This window comes from Paramormyrops kingsleyae, chromosome 12 (assembly GCF_048594095.1).
Source record: "Paramormyrops kingsleyae isolate MSU_618 chromosome 12, PKINGS_0.4, whole genome shotgun sequence".
NCBI lineage: Eukaryota > Metazoa > Chordata > Actinopteri > Osteoglossiformes > Mormyridae > Paramormyrops > Paramormyrops kingsleyae.
Window position 1 is genome coordinate 14,938,486 of NC_132808.1, and position 25,675 is coordinate 14,964,160.

Below are 25,675 nucleotides of genomic sequence, written 5' to 3' on the forward strand. Positions count from 1 at the left end.
TCAGAAGAAATTTCGCTTTATTTTAATTACTTCTTTAACATTCCATCTCCCAGTTTGGATTTCCAGTTTAAACTGAAGACAATACAGAACAAATTTTCAGGCAGACTATCACATGCAAACATTCTGTCAAAAGACTGACAAAATGTTTTAAAATGTAAACACAGACATATATATATATATAACAAAACAACTGAATAGGAACAAAGGATATTAAGCAACAGATCATATTTACACTGAATATGATTAAAATAAAATGTAATCTGCAGTAAAGCTCCTTAAATATAGCTAAATAAGGCACATATTGGCTAATTATTTTTCTGAAATGATGGATACATGAAAATGCAAATGATGGGTACATTACAAGATAATATCTGATCAGTTATTCAAACGTTACTCCTCATTTTTACTGTAGTAGGAATCTACCTCAAATTTTATCAGAAAATCTGTTTACTTTCAAAAATTTTCTGTAGGTAGGAGTCCACCCCAAATTTTATCAGAAAATCTGTGTACTTTGAAAAAATTTCTGAAGGTAGGAATCCACCTCAGATATTATCAGAAAATCTTTGTACTTTGACAAATTTTCTGGAATTTAACAACTTACAGTTACTGACTGTGATGACAACAACAAAAATGGAGAGTACGATTTTAGAGTAACATAATATTGCCGGTTATTGGTACTTCTCTGCATACAGCCAATTATTGGTGCTTTTCTGCCATTCCAATTTTTTTGCAAACTTCCAATTTAAATTTAAATACCTCCACAATTTGAGCAAGTTTATTTCCCTCACTTTAAGCAGCAACTCAAACCCTACTGGTTAACAAGCAGACCTCAGAGACTGTTACACTGCTGGTGAGTAAGAAGAGCTCAGAGCTGATAAAATACTGCAGGTAAACAGGAAGAACTCTGAACAGGTCACACACAGCAGGAGAGTTAGTGCCTCTCAAGGATGGTCATATCCATTAGTACAATGAGGGGGGGCTGGGAGTGGGTCAAACACTGCAGGACTCTGCACTGCATCCATATAAGACAGTGCACAAAAATGTTACTGACATTTGTAGTTCTTGTACCGATGTGTATGCTTCTACCATATAGTCAAATCCTCTGGGCTGCTCCCCAATGTACTGAGGTTAATAATGCAGCTCAAGGTATAGCTACGCTATGCTAATACTACTGTGTTAGACTCTACATCAATACTGCTGCACTGTAGCGATATACTATGCTAACACTGCTCTGTTCAGTGTTACTCGAATACAGCTATGTTCAGTACTACGATAATATTCAGCAAAACAACACTGTTAAATGGTGGTTGAGAAAAAAAATAACCTCATGACATAACCAGTTGTCAGCAGCTAAGCCACATCTGCTGAATTCCGTTTGTTGACAAACGGTACAATGTGCTTTGTAAGCAGGTTGGCAGACCTCCATTTTCAATGTCTGTACCAAAATATGGATAAATACAACAAGGGTAGAAGTCTGTTCTGTTTTCAGTAATTATCAATAACAATGATTTTATTGTGCTACCACCTGTGTACATTCTCTTTTATTTTGATTATTTTTCCTTTGGTTTGACTGTTCATTTAGGCACATATACAAACTATTTTAAAGAATTCTTTCAAAAGTTTTGCAAAACCCTGGGCTTAGCTAGAATGAGCCTAACGAAAAACTTCAAGTCTAGCAGATATTTGTTTTTCCGTCACCTTGTATATTTACTGCTTTATAAAGCAGTAAATACATCAGCAAAAACTGGTTTTGTTTCTTCAGCTGCAAAAAAAAAAAAAAAGAAACCCAATATTTTCTGTCCTTCAATCAAAAATATTATTACAGGTAACACTATCCTCAGCATCCCACTTTTCCATGCACTCTGTGCACAAAACAACCTTCACAGTCGGCTTTATGGACAGCTCTCGTTCCAGTCCAATTTTCATTCTTTCTTTAATTGACATTTTATGCTTCATTGGTAAGAAACCAGAGAAGAAGTCAGGATCTTTGTAATATACAAATTTATCAGTCTGGATGAAACCGGTCTTGCTGGGTGCCTACAAGCAAGAGGAGGAGGCCTGCCCAAGGCTTCCCGGCCTGCCCTCTCATTAGGAAGCACGCTGAAGATTTGGGCTCCTTCTCGCATGCGATTCCCGATCACTAGGAAAGTTACAAGAGTTATTCCTCAGTGCTGTGGTGGAAAATATCACACAGCAATAGGCACTATTTTCTCTGTGTTTCGAAGTCTGAGCATTCGTTTACTTATTGTAAGACCGGACATTTACCAGAGATGGGCTGCGGGGAACGACAATAAAAGCTGCACTCTAATGTGCTTAGTAAGTGTCGTGGTATTGATCCTTATCTCTTTTGGATGTGGCTGTTTGCTCTGTTTGTGACAGATCTTTATACATAGGTCCTTTTAGGACCATTGTTACATCTACCTCCTCAGCTGACAAGCAGCACTAGAGTTACCAATCTTCTCTGTAGTTTCCTGGCCTGGCCTTTTCCTGTTGTGCAAACATTTACTGTAACAGGTGTTGATATAAACACAAAATAAAAGCTCTGTCCAGTGAACCAGTTAATGGACCCGGAGACCAGTGGCAACAGAATTTTCTCTTCTAATTGGACCAGTAACAATGAGATGCCAGTGCAGGGATAAGGCTCCAATTTCAGTTGGCACTTGAGCAACTGTGATGCGTACAACCAAAATGGCGACCACTGGGGGGAGCTCGGTGGTTTTTAGCGCTTCCAGTGTTGCTTCCCACCAATCGCCTTTCGCTCCTCTTTTCCAGCCATTTCCAGTTTGATTCATTCCACAATATATATTGTGGAACAGGGGCTGCAGGACAGACAGTGAGAGAGACAAGGGAATTAAGGACAAAGCCAGACAAGAATGCACATAGAAGGAAATTTAAAAAGGAATGAGAACGGAAAGAGGACTGAAAGAGAAACAGGGTTATATTCCAAGGCTTGTGAGGGACTTTCTTATGGTATGACCATTGTACTACAGTGTGGATTTCAGCGGCTCAGTCTCTATCTAAAGGCGGAAGGCAGTACAGGACAGGATGTGTAATGAGAGGAAGGAGTGGAGTAGAGGACGGAGAGGGATGAGGTGATTTAAACTAGACTCACGGTTGTTGTGGAGTTAAGGATTACACAGCGGTGGAGGGAGATGAGTTCTGTTGTAACACACAGGAAATTAACATCACACAGAAGTAAAAAAAAAAAATGCATGCATGTATATGGTTGTTGGGAGCATATTTGTGTATATCTGTGTGTGCATTGTGTGTTTACATCACAGTGTTATCAAATGAATGACTGTATGTTTATATTTCACTCAGTTCTCTGAAAGAACCTACCTTTGTGAGTGTATATAGCCGTGTGTTTTACATACATGCAGAGGCAGACATTTCAGGTCCAGAAAGTAAAATCCAGACCAAGATTTTGTTCCAACCAACCAGTTGACCACTCTGTGACTGTGACTCTTTATGCTCAACTGGTTGGTTGAAACAAAATCCTGGTTTGGATTTTTGCTTTCTGGACCTGAAATGTTTGCCTCTGCCTACATATGTGCGTGTTCTCTAACATACCTGTTCTTGTCCTGTTTGTCCAACATTTATTTGTGAATCCCTTCCTGAAGCTGGCGACCCCCCCTCCTTATGACTTCCTACTGAGGAGGAGTCTGAGCAGCTGCTCTGAACTGAGAGAGACAGAGAGAGATAAAGAGAGGCTTTCAGAGGGAGGGGAAATGCAAAGGACTGTTACTAATCAAAGCACTAAGCCACTTTTGTAGGTGATTTGAAAAGTATTCATGTTATAATTAAGGACTTATAATACAAATGAATTTGTGTGTCTGAATGATAAAAAAAAGAACCACAACAGAGAAATATATGTACACGCCACAGAGGGATAGGCTACCGAGAGACCCCTGGTGGCAGAAACATAAATTGCAGCACCTGTCCAGTTTCAGCACATGTAACAAGTAGCTGCATAAATTATTGGTGACTGTTGCGCCTATATCCGGAATTTTCTATTTTTGCGTGTGCAGTTGTGATGTACCTCTGTCATTGAGGGAGTATCCAGAGTCTAACTCAGACGCGCTGTGCGCTCCAGTCACATCAAGCAGAAGTTTACTAGACACCCCCATGCAGAGACTCTCCTTCAAGCACAGCTCTGGGGAGAAAAGTGAAGGGTTAGGAAGTATGTGGGATGAGGGCTGAGACAGGAGAATAAGCAAATATGGGCAAAAATACAGTACCGGTGAAAAGTCGGGACACACCTACAGAAAATCGTTTGTTTTTCGACAAGTTAATCACCTGAAGTACTCCTTGAGGATATATGGTGAGTCTCTTGTGAACAAGAAAACTGATTGAGTGGTGCGGCAGATGAGCTGGCCCCCACAACCCCCCAACCTAAACCATATAGAGTTGCTTTGGGATGATTAGTATCAAAGGGAAAGAGCAAGGTAGCCAACTTGTGCCCAGAACTTATGGAAACTCCTTCAGAACTGCTGGAGAAGCATTCCAGGTGGCTACATCTGGAAGTTGGATGAAAGAATGCTGAGAGTTTGGGAAGCTGTTGCGCCGCAAAAGGGGGCTAGTTTGAAGAGTCTAAAATTTGAGAACATCTTTAGATGTTGAGCACTTCTCTTGGGTGTAGCAATATTTGATATTAGGCCTGTTGCGATAAACGATAAATCAATTAATTGCACGATAATTAAAATGAGGTCGATAATTTTTCCGGCCGCGATAATTTTCATTTGCATGCTTGTTTGTTTTCCTTGTGTCTCTCTCTACCAAATGGGAATATCGGCTCTTTTTAGCAAACCGGCTCATTTGTCTCAGCTCACCAAGAAGAACTTGCTCTTTCGGCTCCTAATCGACTCTTTTTAAAAAACCCGCCGGTCTCTTCGTTTAACCTGATGCTGATTAGCGTGACCTGATTTGAGCTTGTTAAAAATAAGATGCCGACTCGTGGGCGGGGTTTTTCGGAAGACAACGTGTTCCGGTCACAGTCGTCCTTAATGTTTAGGCAGCTCAAAAACCCGGACAATTCTATAAACATTAATAAAACCGCTCCTGAACAGGAGCCGGCTCCCATCGTTCACTAAAAAGAGTCGGCTCAAAGAGCCGTCTCGTTCGCGAACAACACATCACTAGTAATGAGGCGTGAACTCAGTGTCAGTGGGCTCTTTGCACGTCAGCTTCCACGTTCATGGAAATGCGGCTCGCTCATTTCCGGTATGTGAAAAATGGCATTGGTTTATACATGCCGTTTACAGGACTTGCCCAAACTTATGATCAACGACGTACATCGCTTTTGTAAATCCCTCTCCAAAGTACCTACGAGTAAATTAGAGAAGGGCTTTAAGATGTTTGCCTTGTCTTACATCCATGGATACGAAGGGGAGTCTTATTCGTTCAACTTTGTGGGTGGCGTTAGCTATAGCTTACGCTATTAGACGTTACTCTCGGACAGTGATAGTGTATGCATGTGGCAATGAAGTAACTATGAACATCCCCAGTCATTCTAGCGTAGAATGTTTAACTTAGTATGTTCTATACTGTATGTGCTTAAGTACACATTGCGTTAATCTGTGTTTGCTATTCTTAGTGTCAAACAGAAACACGGGAACAGGAGAGGTTGCTGCTTCAGATCCATGAAGAAGCACGACAAACATCATAGTGTAGAAGTATGGCAGCGCTGGTAATTTCTCAGAGTTCTAATTAAAGCTGTTCAATATTCAGATTTGTGTTGTATAGACTCATCAAAGCTTATGATAAACCGCCATAAAATGAGCCACGGAGATGCTGCAGCGAACTCTTTCAGACAATGTTGTGAAAATACGCTGTATAAATAAAATTGCATATTTAGGTACTGTATTATATAGCGTATTTTAATTATAGACAGTTCAGTAATTTAATTTGTACAGTACTGTAATTTGAAAAGCGTTTGAAACGGTTGTACTATATTTTGCAATCAAAATTAGTGACGCTGTCCGGTTTATTACCTATTATTCATGTAAGAAATATACACTTGTCAGTTAGACTGAGACATGAAGAAGAAAAAATCGGTTATGATGATCATCCGATTATAATTATCAATTTTGCCCAGGCAGACGTGTTACTATAAGCGGTAAAGTAAAATGTGGCAATAAATTATATGAAACGTGAGTATAAATATGTTGGATTTGCTGAATTTCCCAGAGGTTTGCGTGGAAACTTAAAACTCGATTGTATTTTGAGGACGTGGTGCACTTAGGAAATTATTATTATTGTTTTTTTAGCTTCTGAAACACAAGTTTACCCTTTCTTGTGCTCATAGTCATGCTCATCGTTACTCAAACCGGAAGCAAGTGAGCCGTATTTCACACTGGCGTACATGACGTCACTGCGATGTTATCGTTTATCGCAATAATTCCTGGGACAATTTATCGTCCAGCAAAATTTGTTATCGTGACAGGCCTATTTGATATGTTTTACTTTATTCCTTCGGGGACTTTGACTGTGACCTTAATAACATAATAGCTAAAACAGCGAGAAATGCAGGTAGTATACTTCACAGGAAGGTCAGTCGGGGTAAGGGGTGAGTGGCTTACCCGTGTTGTGGATGGCATGAGTCCAGAGCAGCTGAGCAATGTCGTGAGTCCAGGCCACTCGTTCATCAGGTGACGGTGCCTGCAGGGTGAGGCAGTCACACGTACGGGAGGCTTGTCGCACCCACACCTCAAACTTCACGCCTTCTTCCCCCAGACTCTGGGTCAGTCCCATTTCCCCCACCTGTTAGACAGAGAATATATTTACACAATGTAGCTGTGTAACCGCATGCTCCACAATAAAGGCCCCGGCTCTGCATGACTGTACCTTAAGGCTGTGCTTGAAGCTGTGCACCGTGCGGCCCAGGCTGAGGTTCTTGGTCTTGGTGAGGATGAGATAATGCTGGTAGAGGAAGATGGTGCGCAGACCTGCTTTCCTTCGCCGGGCGGCTCCACAAACCAGGAGCTCCCCCTGGCGGACCAGCTCGCCCCTGTCTGCCAAGGGAACCTGACATGACAAACGTCAACGTCACAAACTCCATCCAGACAATATATGGCTTCTAAGCAGTAGGCGATAACGTGCCTGTCAAACCAGAAGAAAATCACTCACACCTGTGCCAGATAGGACAAACCTGTCATAAATGAGCAAGGAGCACGGGGACTGAGTGACAAATAACATGCCAGTCACACTACTGGGAGTGACAGGTGTCACATCTGAGCCATTTATACTGTATTACCATCTATGCAAAACAACATACAGTACATCACAGCCTTTAACACATCTAACACCTCAAACTGCTATACACTATATCTGATATATGAGTGAGAGAGCACACCACTCAACTATACTGAGCCATGAGAAAGAACTGTGAATATAGCTGTAGACATAAAATTACAGTTTCCTGACTTCAACGAAACATTTTGGTTGGCATTCTATTCTCTCAATTCTGCCCAAAAATCATCTACTAACACAGGTACTGAAAAGCAGCCACATCAGACAGGACGTTGGCATCGGGAATCGGGCAGTCTCACCGGGCATCCTACGATAAAATCGCTGGCGCGGAGGTCCTCGCCGTGTCGCTGGATGAGCCTGAGCGTAGAGAGTGCCGCCTCTGAGGCACTGTTGAGACTGCCCAAGTCCTCCAGGACCTCGCAGTACTGAGCCAGTCGCTGTGTGGGTGCCGTCAGGCATTGTGGGAAGGCCAGGGGGGAAAGGGGGGACAGTGCGGGCAGCTTGGCCTGCGGACAGCATGCCGGATGCGGGGTTAGGGGTAGCGCATGAATCAGAAAAAATAGGCATCACTGGCACTGAAGATCATTTTTAGTTCTCCAAGCCCGACTTACAGTCGTCGAACTTTCACCGCAACTGTGCTTTCATTTAAGCTTCAATGAAATTCTGATTTAACTCTATTTGTAAAATGAAACAAAGTGTTGTAATGATAAACATTTATGAACTACTTGCGTCTAAGAGAATTCAATATTGCGTGTCAATAAGAAATATTTTGAGTACAGTTGATTAGAGATACTCATTTTGTTTGTAAGCACATAACTAATATCAGTCATATTATATTATAGTATGTACTGCTTCTATTGTACTGCCTCTAAAGTAGATTTAAAACAACTTGCTGCTTCTAGATTTTTAGCATATGACACCCCGATCAGTATATTGCAGAGTATAGTTAATCATGCTTAGCTCTCAGCTTACGATGTACAAGAAATCAGAACAGACAAAAACTCTCACCTTGAAGAAATCTGAGGCCTGACTGACCAGCATTGAGTCCGGGTCTGGCCTGGTCCTGATGTAGTGGGAATACTGAAGGAACTCCTCCTTCTTCGTGCATTTTAGGAAAGAAACATACCCATGAGAAGAATATCAACTATTAGATTATAACCATATATCACAAACGCAGACTATGTGCTTATACTTAGAAATATATTTGCGTGACACACTTACAAATTTACAGAAACTGTCTTGCAGCAGCAGAGTTTGTGTGAGAGCACCTTCCATGTTAGGGAGGAGGTGCTGTGCATGGAAAGAGCTCAGACTGCTCCAGTTGGAGAAGAGGGTCTCCCACTTTCCTCGGAGGGGTGCGGGGGTCTCGGGGCAGTCTAACAGGGGCTGGTAGCTTTCCTCCACGCCTTTCAGCACAGCCACATACTGCCTCTCAGAACTGAGAAGCCCACACCAAAGGTGATAGATTTTACTGAAAGGGAAAAGAAGCAGAAGAGGATTAATGTATGAAGTTGAAAGTATTACATGTGTTCATAAGTAAGATACAGTTTCTTTTGACCTTCTCTGTGTCAAAGTCATTATTTTTAGGTGGATTATGTGTTGGCCTACTCACTATTAGGCTGAAGGTCATTATCGTTAGCTGGATTATGTGTTGGCCTACTCACTATTAGGCTGAAGGTCATTATCTTTAGCTGGATTATGTGTTGGCCTACTCACTATTAGGCTGAAGGTCATTATCTTTAGCTGGATTATGTGTTGGCCTACTCACTATTAGGCTGAAGGTCATTATCTTTAGCTGGATTATGTGTTGGCCTACTCACTATTAGGCTGAAGGTCATTATCGTTAGCTGGATTATGTGTTGGCCTACTCACTATTAGGCTGAAGGCCATTATCTTTAGCTGGATTATGTTTTGGCCTACTCACTATTTTCCCTGAAGGTCATTATCTTTAGCTGGATTATGTGTTGGCCTACTCTCTGCAGGGTCAAAGCATTAGCTGATTCCCTGCTTTAGGGGGCCACTGAAGCTCCGCCTTACCTCTGGGTGGTGGCTCCCTGTCTTTCTCCCCCAGTTTCTCTCTCAGTTCTGAACAGAAGCACATGCTGCCGTGGCGATCCCGTGTGGTCCACCACCTCCTTGCTACTGACTTCCACCCCTCGGATGAGTACGCTCCCGACCCCCACTGCCGCCCCACCCACGGGGAGGGCGGCGGCCATGCTGGTATTGAGGATGGGGTCAACCAGCGTCTTGCGACCCAACCAGGACATGGGTGAGTTTCGACTGGCTGCTCCAGGTATCTCCGCTGGCCGGGAATTAGTGGGGGTGCGGCGCGGGGCAAGCAAAGCCTGCAGGTCGAAGCTGGGGTGACGTTTACGGGGGGGCTTGGGAGGAAGAGGAGCTTCTGGTGGCTAAGGAGACAGAAAACAAGAAGTATGACAAACAGCTTAACAAAGAACCAGTTAAAGACAATAACAATGTTAATTGACAATACACATCATTATAGGTGCCAATCAGGAAAAACACTATAATCAACCAAAACATTTACTAACAAACACATATTTACATGCTGAGTATCAAGTAAATATCAGCTAACAGATTCATCAGAAACCCAATACACAGCTCTGGAAAAAATTAAGAGACCACAGCGACATTTTTAGTTTCACTCATTTCTAAATTTATGGCTACGCTTCTGTGTAAAATATGCAATTTGTTTTACAAACTCCAGCCTGGCTCTTCCCTGCTTCTCCTTGATGAAGGGCCCCTTCCTTGATTTATGGGACTTCAGTCCTGCTTCTAGGAGCCTGATATGAATGACCCTAGCAGTGCACTTCACACCTGCACTTAATGTTCCCCATTTTTTTGAAGGTCACTTGATGTCATCCTCCGATTCATAGGATGACAGAGTCAGAGAGAAACTGTCAGATAATTTAACAGTCATCTGTGGCATTAGAAAGTCGCTTCTGCCCTCTACCTGGCTGGTTTTTGATCATTGCCAGTGTTTCCTGCTTCACCTCGTTCATGTGTGCTGTGGTCTTAGAAACTTTGAGCCTGGTAAGCGACCTTCTGCTCAGCATAGCCTTCTGCCAGCAGAACCAGGATTAAACCAGGATTTAACAATGCAGATTCTTAAGAAATATGCAGTGGCCTCTTAATTTTTTCCAGAGCTGTATATGAATATATGAGTACCAACACATTAAATAATAAATAAATTAGATTCACCAGTTAATCAAATTTTATATAGTTTAGGCATCAGTAAATACGATTTATATGCTGTGCATTATGCTATATCAGTTACCCCCTAAAACTCATGCATGCCTCACAAAAAATCATCAAATCAATCCAATCTAGAATGGAGCCCTTAACAAAGACAGATATCAATCAGCTAATAGTAATTTACAAAATATGAACTTTACTGATTAAATGATTTTTCCCCTACAAATAGCTATGGGACCATTCACAGTCTCAGTCGCTCTTGCACACATGCACAAACACTCACGCTCTTCTTGGCTGGATGCAACAGCGCCTGCAGGAACTTTCCACCCCCTCCTGCCGCTCCATCTTTCTTTCGTTCCTCTCCGATCTTTAGCGTTGAGCAGTTCTGTGGGCGGAAGAGTGACGCTAGGGACCCCCAGGACTGCAGGCCTCCCCAGTCCCCATCCCCCTCGCCCTCCATCTCCCCATCCGCGTTCAGCAGGTCCCACATGCTGGAGGATGAGGCGGCCTTTGGCCGGGGTGGGGGCGGGGCTGGGGGCGGAGCCTGCAGCAGTCGCGTCTTGAACTGAGCCAGCGTGCGCTGGTACCGCTCCAATGTGCGGGACCATAACTCCAGCAGTGGCCCGCCCCCCAGCTCGAGAGCCAGCGCCCGGGCATCCTGGAAGCGTGAAGGTGGAATTGGTGGGAGGGAAGCCAGTGGAGAGGCAGTGGGGGGCCCCGGGGAGGCTGACACAGCATCACACCACTGTGAGGCCTGCGAAGAACAACGGATGATTGGTCAACTGGCGTATCTGTTGGTTTCTGGTCAATCAATTGGTTTGTTCTGGCATGCGGTGACCAAATTTCTCTTTTGACTGACTCAGCTGTCTTGTTGCCACATGAGTTTATTTACTTTGAACTGGTTTGTCACTCATATTCATTTCTTGCTAAATGCATGGGCTTACTGGTACATCTCTTGGTTTAAAATGCATTAAACACATTGATTCAGTTTGCTTATATAGTTTTACAGTGCATTCATTCGGAGAAAGAACAGGCGGAAATTTACACCTTTTATTCAACTGATATTGCATTAAATATTTAATTATAGTAAGAAATTTACTTCAAACGATTCTGGGCTTGTGATTTGTGAAAGTCATGAGGCTGAAAGGCAGTGGGTAAATTTATACAGCGAAAATGTAAGCTCATATTATATGAAGAGCACATATTCAATAATCTAGTTTAAAATGCTTTTATAGGACAGGTAGTGAGAAGAAGACAAGTCCACTTACCAAAGAACAGATAGCAAGCCTATTAATTTGAAAGCATGCCAACAGCTATATTATTAAACCAACCAATTATGCAATAAATCAACAGCAATAACACATAATCCAATATAATATTGCTAATAGATGAATTAACCTCCTACATGCAATCATTACAAATTTGTTGACTGCAGTCAAAACACCAACACAGACTGAATGAATCCAGTAAATGCCATGTGTCAGACTGACAAGTGGACCGCAGATACCAGTGAGCCAATTAGTTCCACAATTTGGTGATACTACCTTATAAAACATAAAACGTTTTTTTTCTTCTTCTTTTCAGATTAGCAGCCCACACAAAAATGTAAATGCAGTCACACACAGACACACCTCTGTGAGTGTGGACAGCAGTCTCTGAGTGCTGTCCAGTTGGGTCCAGCAGTCAGACAGACAGTGGGACATGTCCCGCAGACGCTCCCTAACGGGTGGCAGGCGCTCCAGGACCATGCCAAGTCCTGCCCACTCCAGCTCTGCCCAACTCTCCAGTTCTCCCAGTACAGAATGGGTTTCTCTTTGTAGCTCCTACAGACACACAGTGTACAGTAATTAAACATAAACATATCTACACACGTCATGCAGTGTATACATATACACATATGGCAAACATATACACACATATATAAGACTTGCTCAAAGCGCCTTATTTGGGTATGGGAGATTAACGAAGTGTGTGTGTGTGTGTGGGGGGGGGGTGGTGGTGATACAACATACAACACAGACACATCGGCTTCAGCACAAGAGAAAGACACAGGAAAACACAACTGGTGTTGAGTGGAAGGAAAGGGTACAGTTTGGTGCGGGATTGGGTACAGGGGTCTGGACAGGTCCTATCAAGCTTTGGGAACATCTTCACCCGATTCTGCCCCACACCAGGACATATATAGATACTGATTACCCCACACTCACCATAGCTGACTCTCTGAAGGCCTTGAACTTCTGCTGTTTGAGGGACAGCATGGAGAGAGAGAGAGGGGTGTCCTTGAACTCCTCCAGCTGCTCCTGTACTTGCTCGAGTTCCTTCTCACACTGAGTAGTGGAGGAGGGGAAGGAGGAGTTGGATGAGGTGGTTTATATCATTACAAACAGAATGGAAATATTTCCATGCCCCCCCCCCTGCTGACCTTGTTCAGTCTTTCCTCAAGTGCTACCAGCTTCCTGAGGGCATCCAGGTCACGGCCCCTCTCATTGGACACACGGACCAGTCGGTGTAGAGAGTCGTCCACACTGTTGTAGAGCTCAGTGGTTGCAGCGAGGGCGGCCCTGGGTGCCGAGGGAATGAAAATGGCAGCAACAGAAAGGAAAGAAAAGCAGGGAATGTATGTGGATATTGGAAGAAGCCAGAGACAGAAGAGGGGGAGGAAAGGAAAGGAAGGACATTTTTCCCATTGAATTTGGCTGCACAGCACCCCCCCCCCATACTTCAATAGGAAACTCCAACAGTAGGGCTACTTCAGGCCATGACTAAGCCCCTCCTACAGCTGTGGAATGCATGGTTCTGAATGAACATTCTAACATGTTAATCCTACTTTAAGCTCACACTAGTACTTCAGGTCGCAGTTATTAGCAACCTTATTGTGTGCTTCCCATTGTATCATGTGGTCAGGGAGGGATCCTTAATGAGTGTCACCCCAAATACCTGCAGTCAGTTGATCTCTGTGCTGGCCCAGACCCACGATTGGTCAGTCCTGCCAACCAAGCTCCTCCCACTTGCTGCAGCTCAGTCAACCTTTGGTCAGCCAGGACATCCATCATGAGCTTTTTGTGTTTCTCCACACAGACCGATACCATCTGATAGAGAGCAGATACAGCATGATGCATAATCATGTCGGTAGAGTTGTACTGCAAATAAATTACCCATTTGGTAAACCTGAAATGTGGCAGCCTCTCCAGAATTAATTCATTAAATCAAGGACTTTGCTGGACTATACTAGAGAATCAAATCTATGGCTGATTGACAGAATTATCCATATAATTTTTAATCAATCTGGATAAAAAATACAGGTTTTACTTGTACTTGTACCATGTTTCGCTGATTAATTTTCAGGCACATGAACTTGAAGTGACTTTACAAAAGGAGACACAAGGGGGCAGTAATGTGCCCATCAACCAAACCAAATTATTAATCTGCCTGGTCATTTTCTGGGTGTTGTAAAACAGGGTAGTAGGTCAATTAAGGAAAGACAAGCACCGCTTACAATACCTTCGTGCACTGCGGCAAAGGCTCAGTATCCAGAGAGTGCAACGCTTGCCCCAACAGAGAGAGGGCGCTCCTGCACCATTCAGTCAAACGCTCCAAACTCTGAGGGAAAAACCCCTAAGGTTGGTAATTGAGCTCAGACCATCTGCTGGGGTTCAAAATTCAAAAGTGAGCACATGTGTGAATGGTATGCAAAAGCAATTCCTAGTGAAGTCTGTCACTAAAATAAAATTCAAGACTCTGCATGTGTGGAGTTTATGTGTTCTTCCTGTGTACTCCAGTTTCCTCCTGCAATCCAAGACATGCAGTTAGGCCAGCTGTTGTCATTAAATTGCCCACGGTGGGTGAGCGCACACATGTACGCGGCCTACAATGGCCTGGATTACCCCAGGGGGGGACTCCATGTCCCTTTATGAGCCTGACCACAATCAGGGGTGAGAAGGTGGATGGATGACGTAAGACAATGTCCATGAGTACAGTACATTAGAATATGGATCCAGTCCCTAGGGGTTAAACGTCACTGAGGGCCCTGCTCACCAGTCTGTAGGCCAGCCATTCCGAATGGGAGTGCGGAAAGTCTCCACCCAGAGCAACGGGGAGCTGCTGCCGATCCACATGCTGCTGCAGGATCCCCAACCCCCTGACAATGTGTACCTGGTGGGGGGAGGGGGGCCGGCAGTGCAAAGACAGAAATACCGCTCAGCTGTTTGTTTAGAAACAATCATGGTAACACTTTACTTCAAGTTGACAACTATAATGCATTATAGATACCTTCATAATGCATTATAATGGTCAGTGTAATAATTAATAAAACATTATAGCATCTTCTATTGACAGTCACAAGACATTAGAGTGCTGATTATAATACTTCATAAGCTCCAATGAAGCTCTCATCTATAACGCATTTTACATAGATACCATCAAAATGAGTTATAATGGTCAGAATAAGAATTAAAGAAGCTTTGCACTGCTGTAGAGCATTATATTTATAGCCATGCATATAATGCTTTATGAATGCATTATAATGTCGTATGAATGTGTTCATAGATTCTTATAGAAAATGCATTCATAGAAAATGTTATGAAAATCATTTTAGGTTTTCTGTCAATATCATCTTCAGGATCAAGCTTACTGTGTTTGAGAGATGTACCTCAACACCCTCGATGTGCGGGAGACTAGACTCCTGATTCTCATCTGTCAGAACCAGTTTGCATCCCAGGCCCCCTGGTACCAGGTCCTATACGTATAAAATATAACACATAAAGCAGACAACTTGTAAAATGTAAAATATAAAATGCAAGATAACATGCACACCCTCATTCAATAACAACCAGTGAACATATTTCCATCAGTATTTTATTTTGAGGTCATAAAGAGAGATGCGTACACACATACTGCATTATATATGTTACACACACACACACATATATATATATATGGATATATATACACACACATACACAGTCACACACATACACTCACACATGCACAGGTTTGTAATTATACAGTATCTTTGTGGGGACTCTCCATTCTTTTCTAAGGGGAAACCCTAATCCTAACAATGACAATGTTAACCCCTACCCAGCCCTAACCTTAACCATAAGTAACCAAACAAAATACAAGACTTTTGGCATTTTTACTTTTTGATTGCATTCACAGATCTTAGTGGGGACCTGAAAAATGGTCCCTACAATGTAATATAAACATAATAAACAGTGTCACACACACACGCACACACAGCCAAAGGCACGACGCAGCTGCATCATGCACACATGCAATGGAAATCTAACACAGTAACGCACTTTCCCACGAATACAGGTACGGAGACTGGGAGCACAAAGACCCTATGCAGACAGGCATTGCACATGTTCTTAAAACCTCTTTACCTGCCTGAGCCGCCAGTATATGCACTGTTCTAATCCTGCAGTCCTTGCCTCACTACTGTAATGCCGACATGGCAAATTTTTCTTACCGTTCATGAGGACAGAGCTCCAGCGAAAGCACACAGAAAGCAGGCTAAGGTTAATCTGTGGTGGGGGTTCTCACCTGGAAGCGCTGCAGAGCTGCCAGACACAGAGCATTGGGGGTGGAGACTCTGCTGTCTACTACCACAGTCAGTCCTTTCTCCTGAGCCCAGAGGCTGGGGGGTGGAAGAGGGAGGGAAGAGGGAGGGACAGCAAGAAAGAGTCAGAGAGAGAAAGGGAGCAAAGATGACACAGGAAGGAAGTAGAGATAAGTCAACATTGTCAATTATTATGAAACATTTTGTAAATGATTTTGAATATTATTTATTGTGGATATTATTAATATTATTATTGAATTCATTTATTATGTCATGGTTGTCATTAAAAATGTTCTTGAAATTCATGTTCTGTGAAATTAGTTCTTAATAAAATTTTAAATGAGTGCATTTGTCAGTGTACCAGTAGGGCAGGGGTGAGCAATCCTATCAAGAGAGGGCCGGTGTGTGTGCGGGTTTTTGCTGCAACTTCCTAATTAGATTACTAATTAGAGGGCTGATTGGCTGATGGGTTTGAACAGCTGACCTATCGGTTATCCCAAAATCTTGCACACACACCAGCCCTTTGTGGATACGATTGGCCACCCCTGCAGTAGAGACTTTCTGGTGGGTTAACTAGAATATGAACTACAAATTTTCCTTTTCCCAGTAAAGACTCTACTGGAAGATAATAACAAGCTCTATATGTATACACTGGATGATGTGTGTAGATATGTTTATGTTTAATTACTGTACACTGTGTGTCTGTAGGAGCTACAAAGAGAAACCCATTCTGTACTGGGAGAACTGGAGAGTCGGGCAGAGCTGGAGTGGGCAGGACTTGGCACGGTCCTGGAGCGCCTGCCACCCGTTAGGGAGCGTCTGCGGGACATGTCCCACTGTCTGTCTGACTGCTGGACCCAACTGGACAGCACTCAGAGACTGCTGTCCACACTCAGAGACTGCTGTCCACACTCAGAGACTGCTGTCCACACTCAGTGACTGCTGTCCACACTCAGTGACACACTCAGTTGTGATTTATCCATTCTCAGTTAAGTTTATAGTTTATTTTTTCTGTATGGGCTCACTGAGCCAATCATAACCATTTTCATACTTGCTCACTCATAGTAGAGTGAGAAATTTACGATAAACAAGGCAGACAAGCAGAACAAGAACTGGCCACTAAAGGACACTTGTCTTCTGCTGTTTGAAATATTTTGGATTTCACAGAGATGGCAGCAGAAGAAAGTCATTTGTCGACACAGCAACAAGTGTAAGTGACTCTGATTATGCAGCTGCTGTTAATATTATATGTATGTTTAGGTTGTCATGGTTGTCATTCAAAATGTCCTTAAAATTCATGTTCTGTGAAATTAGCTCTGAATAACATTTTAAATGAGTGTATTGTCAGTGTACAAGTAGAGATTTTCTGGCAGCTTCGCCTTTACCAATAAAGACGACTCTACTGACAGATAATAACAAGCTCTATGAAGCTATAGTTTATTTTGGTTATTTTTCACCTTTTTCTTTGTTTTATAAATATCACAATGCTTATTACAAGTATCTTCAAATATCGCAATGTGAGTTTTTTCAATATCGTTTAACTGTAGTTTCAAGGCTAGGATTAGGGCTCGGGCTATCCTTTACGATATCCTTTTGCAGCAAAGTTTTGTATGGAAATAAATGAATGAAGTCAGAGAATTATTGTTAGAATTGCATTGCTAAAACTAAAGAAATAACTGCCCAAGGCACAGGCTGTTAGACATAACTGCATGCTATTGCACATGAGCTATCCGTTCGGTTTAATTTATTCAAGCTACCTTTTAATGTTTTATGTTATCCCTTTATAGCAATGAGCAATCTCATTTTGTGTGGAAATTAATAAATATTTTGATCATTATCACGATTCCCTGTGTGTGTGTGGTGGGTGTGGAGTTAATAGAATATTATTTGAACAATGATTAGCAAATTCTGACTAGCATTTCTGCCTGAAATATGCATCCCTAGGAGGAAGTGGCTCTGACGCATATCACCATGGTAACTATGACGGCACTGTGTTTCTGTGAGGGAGCACGTGCATGTACTAAACTATATAGCACCATGTAATTATGCAGCAATCATGTCTACGTTATACATGACGATGCTGTGTTGTTATGTAACAATACATGATTGTACTGTGCATGACAAGAGTATGAGTCACAGGATCTAGGCTTATATAACGAGCATCAAGTGGCATGTGTCACAATGGGGCAGTGGTCATGTGACATTCCTGTACAGAGGAGATTACCGAGTAATGGCATGATAGCAGGAGAGGATGCGGGATAGCTCCTCCTCGCTGTGGCCATCGTTTGGGACCTGCATGATGATGAGAGGACGCCCCAATCTGTCTGCTGTACCTGAGGAACAAGAGAGGAGGACATCAGACAGAAAGCTGACAAGTGTCTAGAAAAAACAAACTGAGGTCAACTGATACATGTTACAAATGATTCACTGCCACACACTATACAATTCATCTGTCATTATAAGATAGTCGTACAGTCCCTATTCTGCACCTGTCATGAAATAATACTGATATTATCCTTACCTACACACGCCTACCATTAGAGAACAATAATATACACTTTACCTTACTCAGTAACACACATCCTACTCGCCTAGTAATGGTAATAGGATAGCAATATGCATTTTACCCTGCTTGCCCATCATTAGAGGTCTGTAACCAGTATCGGTCTTAGCGGATGTGGCACCCTAGGTGGCCCTCACTGCCTGCGCCCCCCCTGTCCGAGGCAACGTAAAATTGGCTGGCGAGGTGGCACCCCCACAGATGTTGGCACACTAGACACCAATGTCGCCCTGTAGGATTCACCAGCCCAGTAACGCACATCTTACCTGACTCGGCCAACATTAGAGAACAGTCCCAGTCCCTATGGGATTCTGCAGTGTTTTTTTGTGACTGTAGCAACCGAAAATGCTTGATTTTGCAGCAGCCTTTCTCAAAATTTGACATGCAACACGGTGCTTTTTTGGGGAGAATTTGCAGAAATTGGCAAAATTGCACGCTAGGAAATTTGCTTAGAACTACTACCGGTGAAAAAGCGACGTATGGTCAGTCCTGCTACAATGTGACTGCTGCCTTCCAAAATAACCTCACCTTCACTAAAATCGCGTAATAAAATACACATATCCAATAAGGTTAGGGGAATGTAACTCCAAAAATGAGTAACCAATGCCAAACAAAATGAAGTAAACAATAATAACAGTAATACCAGTTGTAAATAATGTAACTATATGCATTTTAAATAAATAATAATAATATATCCATCCATCTTCTGAAACCACTTGATCCCAACTGGGGTCACAGGGGGGTACCAGACCCTATCCCGGGAACAAAGGGCACAGGTGGGACCCAACCCTGGGCAGGTGCCAACACACCACAGGGCGCACACACTCACACAGCCACACACACTCACTCACACAGCCATACACACACTCACACAGCCACACACACACTCACACAGCCACACACACTCACTCACACAGCCATACACACACTCACACACACACTCACACAACTACAGGGCCAATTTAGACTCACCAATCAACCTATCCTGCATGTTTTTGGACCGTTGGAGGAAACCGGAGCCCCCGGGGAAAATGGGGAGAACCCGGGACTGAACCCAGGACCTTCTTGCTGTGAAGCAACAGTGCTAACCACTGCTGCACCATCCCACCCTAATAATACATTAATACATTATAATACAAACACCTTCTATGGGTCTTATGAGTCTCACATGAATTGCCTAGTACCCGTTTCCACTGAACGTGCTGAACTCACTAACTTGTCGATTGCTGAGAGTCCAGAATGGTGATCCAGAGCCACCATGCGGACAGACAGAGACAGAGCACAAAGACAATGGATTACGGGATGCGGAGGGGCAATGAAGACAACATGGCTACAGAAAGTCTATGAAAAGCAAATGTAAATGCATTTTAAAAGGTTGCCGTGCGTTTTTATATGATAATTTGTTAAATATTTTTTGATTTTTAGAATCTAAGATTTTGACCTGTGCAATGCGTAGACATAGAAAAAGTTTGATTCTTTTAGATTTTGAAACCAGTTCGGCAGATTCATTAAACAGAATTGGTTAAAAAACAATTAGTTCACATCGGTAGCTGTTTTTGTGTGCAAGTAGTGTTTCTTGCTAAGTTCATATGGCATAGTTGCTCATTTAGTGCATTAGAACAGATTCACAATGTGATATCACATGTTGTAGCAGGACTGACTTTATATATTAAATATATATATTAATAAAAAAAAGTCCATAGTTCCATTTCCAAAGTGCCTTTGTAGCCATTTTTTATGCTTTGTGGCAGAAAAATGATTGTCCAGACTTGCGTTTTACCACAATGTTGTAAGGTATGCAAAACACTTTGCCTCCAATTCCTGAATATTTTGACCGGTCTTTGGCAGTAATTTTTGCTAGTAAATGAGAGCTGTTCACTGTGGTCATCTTACATGCAGAACCGCCTAGCAAAAAAACACAAATGTGTACTGCGATGGAGTCACCTGTCATTGACCAAATGCACGCAGTCTGCTGAACTGGTCATTTATTGCGGCAAAGTGAATTTGAAAAATCACAAACTTTTGCAAATATTGTGGAGTTTGCTTGATTTTGCGTTAATTTCAGCTACCACAGAAATGCGAAATCCTGGACGGACAAAGTAAGCCTAACACACGAGTAACATACCTTAGGGACATCCTGATTATTCCGAGTTCAGTGGGGTCAACAAGAGAGGGGCTTGCGTTTCATTTCTTTGACGAAACACAATCTTCATTGTACGAGAGAAACACATTGGGCCGTTTTTTTTCTCATTTTCAAATCCTGGCTTCAGCAGAATAACCACATGAGCAAGGACTTTAACCCCTAGATCATCATCATCATCACCAAGAATTTTAGACACACCCATATATTGCTTGGTACAGCTTTTGCAAGTAAGCATGTCCATTAGCAAAAGGCAGACACAATAAAACGGGTACTTTAGAAATCTGTGCACCTTGCCACTTAACAGAAAACACTGATTTTAATTAATGTGGTGATGTCATACATAGGAGACTGATTGGTTAAAAAAGTGAAAGCCCCTCCCTTCCCTTATGAAGATTCACTATGGTTTCCTATGGTTTTTATGCAGTAACCATAGTTTTACTATGGTACCTCATGGTACTTTGGTACTACCCATAGTACTACCATGGTTTATCCATACACTTCATGGTAGCTGTGGTACTGCCATAGTTTTCATGGTAAAGACCATGGTAAAACAAAAACCATGGTTTATGACCAAGATTATACTAGGGTTTATCTGTAGTGAAACCATGATAAAACCATAGTCATGGTTTCCAGTTACCCAAAAAAAACATGAAAAACGGCAAACCATTGTAAACAATGGTTATTTAAAAGTAAAACCATGGTTAATTTTCGTAAGGGTTGTTGACCCAGGGACATGTTGTACTTGGGAAAATCAGGACGCGCTGCATCTTACCATACTCACTCATCATTAGGGAACAGCAACATACATCTATCCCTAGTCATCCATCATTAAAGGTCCATTATTAGAAGGCAATAATACATACTTTAACATTATAGTACAATTATACACACCTTACTAGGAGTGTGGGGGAAAATTGTTTCAGTTACAAATCATTATTTTTGGAAATGTTTCAATTTGCCACAAAATTTCAAAATCTATTCTGAATACCAGTTTACTTGTAGGTTATTATGTAAAGTATGTAATTATGTTGATCACATTTGTTTTTATTATAAAACTGCAAAAACAATATAGGAACATCCTGAAACCAATCGCAAGAAAATGTGTCTGTCAATATGTCTGAATAACAAAACCTAAGAAATACTCCTTTGCACAGTAAAAATAAATATGAAAATAAAAATATGTCATGGACAGGCTATCTTTCAGAGGCTGTTTATGCTTGTCTCTGGTCAGATGATGTCGTCTCAGATGATGAGTTAGCACACTGGGTGTGTTTCCAGGGACATATTCAAGTTTGGTGTAACACAGCCAACCGACAGTCTTGGTCTTATCAACAACTCTCTCTCTCCAGGGTTGGTGTAATTTTTTTGGAAAACCAAAATGTTCCCAAACTGCTGATTTAAGGATGTGGGAAGGTCTTTGAGCGATCCAGCATTTGCTGTAACCAAGTCACAGCCACAGTTACCATAATGTATTCCGTGTTGAAGATCTACTTGTGAATTTAGGTTTTGCCCGTGTCAAGAAACTTGTTCATTCGTTTATTTATGCAAACTGAAAATGATGTAACTGAACGATGCATGACAAATATGTGTACATTACAGCCATTGCCTTTACTTTGAATGTAGACCTGAATTGCTGTTCAGCAAGAACTGTTTAAAAAAATCATGATACATAAAATATCAATTTGGGAAATCTATGCCAATTTCCACCCCTACACTTTAGTGTACTCACTTGTCATTATAGTTAGGGACGGATTACGGACCGGGCCAGCGGGGCCGCTGCCCAGGGGCCCTTGGGGTGCAGGGGGCCTGTGGGGCCCCTAGCCCAAAACAATTTGCAATGCTTATCAACAATGTATTTTCGTTTGTCTATTTTAGAGGGCCTACATTCTTTGATCCTCTGCCTTCAAGGGCCCCAGACCCTATAGGGCCTCTGATGGAAACATGGAGGGAGGGCGTTTGGCTGCCAAGGGCCCTTGAATTGTGGTGTTTGTGGTGGTGGTGGGGGGGGGCCCTCGCGAACGTTTTGCCCAGGGGCCCACACAACCCATAATCCGTCCCTGATTATAGTACAACAATACACACCTTACCCCACTTACCTGTCATTATAGTACAATAATACACACCTCACCCTACTCACCTGTCATTATAGTACAATAATACACACCTCACCCTACTCACCTGTCATTATAGTACAATAATACACACCTCACCCTACTCACCTGTCATTATAGTACAATAATACACACCTCACCCTACTCACCTGTCATTATAGTACAATAATACACACCTCACCCTACTCACCTGTCATTATAGTACAATAATACACACCTCACCCTACTCACCTGTCATTATAGTACAATAATACACACCTCACCCTACTCACCTGTCATTATAGTACAATAATACACACCTCACCCTACTCACCTGTCATTATAGTACAATAATACACACCTCACCCTACTCACCTGTCAGTGCCAGTGTTTCAGACTGAAGGAGCTCGGTGTCCAGGTCTTTGAGCAGGTGAGGGGCCGCACAAGAAGAATCTCCTGAGTGGTCAGTGGCTTTGTTTGAAGAGTGGTCAGATAACAATGTGCTTGCATTGCTGTTTTCGTCTGAACATGTTTTTGATTCTATGCTTGGATCGTCTAATAAATAAAAGATGTGTAATACACAAGTTAGAGAAGAGGATTCTACTGTTCACAAATCAACTGTAGGTGGTGCAGGAAACAGGAAATTCAGAATGATGCACATTACATGGAGCACTAAAAAATGTTAGACATTCAGCCATTTCTACAGCTGGATGTTCAGCTTGAACCTTCAGATTTTCCTTAGTCTGAACCATAATCTTTAACCAGATATCCATTATCTAGTAGAGCAAGGGCAACATCATGCACATAAAAAACACAACAAACAAACCTTCACCATTCTTTTTAATTTCCATTTCTTCAGTGCCCTGATTGGCTGGCACTAACACTTCCTCCATCTCCGCAGGAACATGCTCCTGTTGATCATCGGCAGTGGGAGTTGGCTTAGATCTTGTGTCTTCTGGAGAAGTTTTATTGGGAAGCTTTTCAGGGGGCTGGTCTGGACCCTCATGACTGAGGCATCCAGTAGGCTTGATCTTTGCTCTGCCACCTTTTCCTTTCCTCTTCTTCCTACAGTGATGAAGGTAGACAGACTTTTTAGTGGAATTCAACTGTATTCCACCTGGGATTTGTTTAAGCCTTTCATTTGATGAGTTATCCATTTATTCTCATTCATTAGTAGCAGATAAGTTTCCTACCTGTGTGCTCGGAACTCCGCCACCTTCACGTCTTTTTCCAGGAGGGCATCTTTATCCCTGAGAATTTTAGCTTGCCCCTTCACTTTCAGAGCTGGGGCTGGCTGTGGACCTGTTTGAGGAGCAGGCTGTGACGATGAGTTTGTTTTGACAAGAGCTTCAAAACCAGGTTGGTGGGAAGAGGTTGTGTTTAGCTCAGTTTGAAGATCATGTTGGGATGGTAAGCCTGTAGTCAGACTAGTTTCTGAACCAGGCTGGGGAAACAAGGTGTTGTTTGGCGCAGTTGGAGTACTGGGATTCAAAAGTGGCTTTTCTGGGTTTGCCGGTTCTTCGTGCTGTGCAGCTCTGTCCATTTGAGCTGCAGAACTGTCTTGATTTGTTGGATCTGTGTTGTGTTGTTCTGTACCTGACTGCATGAGAGATCCACGGCACTCTCCTGATGTGCCTTCAGCATCCCTTGCCCTACTGTGAGCATCATCTGTAAGCACCTGAACATCCTCTATAGCACAGCTGGAATTTGACAGCTTGTCCTGGTCATTATTATGCTCCCCTACAGGATCCACATCAGGGCCTGTCTTGTCCCTCAGATTTTCACTAGTTTCTGTCTCATTCCTTCGTTGGTATCCACATAATGCCTCGGAGCTCCCAGACCCTTCCTTCTCCCTCCCAACTCCAGGTTTCCTCTCCTGTGTAAAGCCCACTAAAGGTAGCTCAGCTCCGCTTGGACCGAGTACATCCCGTCCAGGTCGATCAATCTCATTTAAGGATTGAAGGAGCGAGGGATCAGGGTTCCTGTCTCTTGGCAGATCAATCACTTGAGGAGCAGGGCGTGATGTCATATCATCTCCAGCCGCAACTACCTCTCTACCTCGACTGGTACTCTTAGGATTCTCCTTATGTGTGGTGTTGCCAGAGGGCCTTGTGGCACCCATGGTGTCATGCTTGCCATGGTCCCAGCCCTTTCCCCGCCGCAGCCTGACAGCCCGACTCCTCCGGCATAGTGGCAGGGTCTTGGTTTTGCCTGCCCCTTGCATTTCCAGGTACCGCTTAGGATCTGCCCCACCATCTGGTCCTCCCCGCATCTCCAGCAGCTCCACATACTCGCCCCCAGGATCTACTGCATCGCCATCTGGAGGCAGCTGTTCCTCTTCCTCCTCCTCATCCCAGGACAAGGACTCCAGGTCACAGGAGGAGCCCCAGTCATGGCTAGTAGAGTCATCAGACTTGCCACTTTCGTGGTAGAGGAATTTGGGATAGACCACATCTTCCCATGGGAGTCGGATAACTCCGTCACAGGTGCTGACCAGACAGGTGTCCAGCTTTCCAGCCCCTTAAGGGAGATACAACCATGGAAAGAGAGGCAAGAGTACTAATATTAAAAAAGAGCTGGTAGCTGTTGGCTAACAGTATTCAGTGCATTATATAGTCAGTACCAAGTATTAAGTAATTACATTTTAAATGACCACAATCATCTGTGCAATTTCGATTTTTACGATGCTATTGTCCAAAAGTACTTATTAGTCAAAGCATATGAGTGCAATAAACAAATAATAAAACGAGATTAATCTACATAAACTACAGGCTATTGCTTATTAACTAATCCAATGTCCCCATAATTACCACCTTATACCTTCCTTGCCCATAGATATCCGTCCCAGTTGCATTCCAAAG

At 42.8% G+C, this 25,675-nt stretch overlaps 1 protein-coding gene across 2 annotated transcripts in view; it reads right to left on the reverse strand.

The window, feature by feature from the left end:
- The window catches only part of arhgef40 (Rho guanine nucleotide exchange factor (GEF) 40), a 33,283-nt gene continuing 7,608 nt past the window's right edge, over positions 1–25,675 (reverse strand). The window contains exons 5-27 of one of the 2 annotated variants that reach the window (XM_023839548.2): positions 24,008–25,334; positions 23,641–23,879; positions 23,190–23,369; positions 18,246–18,354; positions 16,006–16,099; positions 15,110–15,196; positions 14,497–14,613; positions 13,963–14,061; positions 13,399–13,550; positions 12,884–13,022; positions 12,669–12,788; positions 12,093–12,284; positions 10,745–11,215; positions 9,286–9,656; positions 8,470–8,719; positions 8,257–8,346; positions 7,548–7,754; positions 6,844–7,023; positions 6,579–6,759; positions 4,040–4,153; positions 3,571–3,680; positions 3,113–3,159; positions 2,686–2,819 (exon numbers count right to left, since the gene is read on the reverse strand). In XM_023839548.2, the coding sequence (XP_023695316.2) occupies positions 3,133–3,159; positions 3,571–3,680; positions 4,040–4,153; positions 6,579–6,759; positions 6,844–7,023; positions 7,548–7,754; positions 8,257–8,346; positions 8,470–8,719; positions 9,286–9,656; positions 10,745–11,215; positions 12,093–12,284; positions 12,669–12,788; positions 12,884–13,022; positions 13,399–13,550; positions 13,963–14,061; positions 14,497–14,613; positions 15,110–15,196; positions 16,006–16,099; positions 18,246–18,354; positions 23,190–23,369; positions 23,641–23,879; positions 24,008–25,334 (4,856 nt within the window). In that variant the 3' untranslated portion in view covers positions 2,686–2,819; positions 3,113–3,132. Of the gene's footprint in view, positions 2,820–3,112; positions 3,160–3,570; positions 3,681–4,039; positions 4,154–6,578; positions 6,760–6,843; positions 7,024–7,547; positions 7,755–8,256; positions 8,347–8,469; positions 8,720–9,285; positions 9,657–10,744; positions 11,216–12,092; positions 12,285–12,668; positions 12,789–12,883; positions 13,023–13,398; positions 13,551–13,962; positions 14,062–14,496; positions 14,614–15,109; positions 15,197–16,005; positions 16,100–18,245; positions 18,355–23,189; positions 23,370–23,640; positions 23,880–24,007; positions 25,335–25,675 lie in introns of both variants that reach the window. The other variant, XM_023839546.2, reaches the window with a different exon arrangement.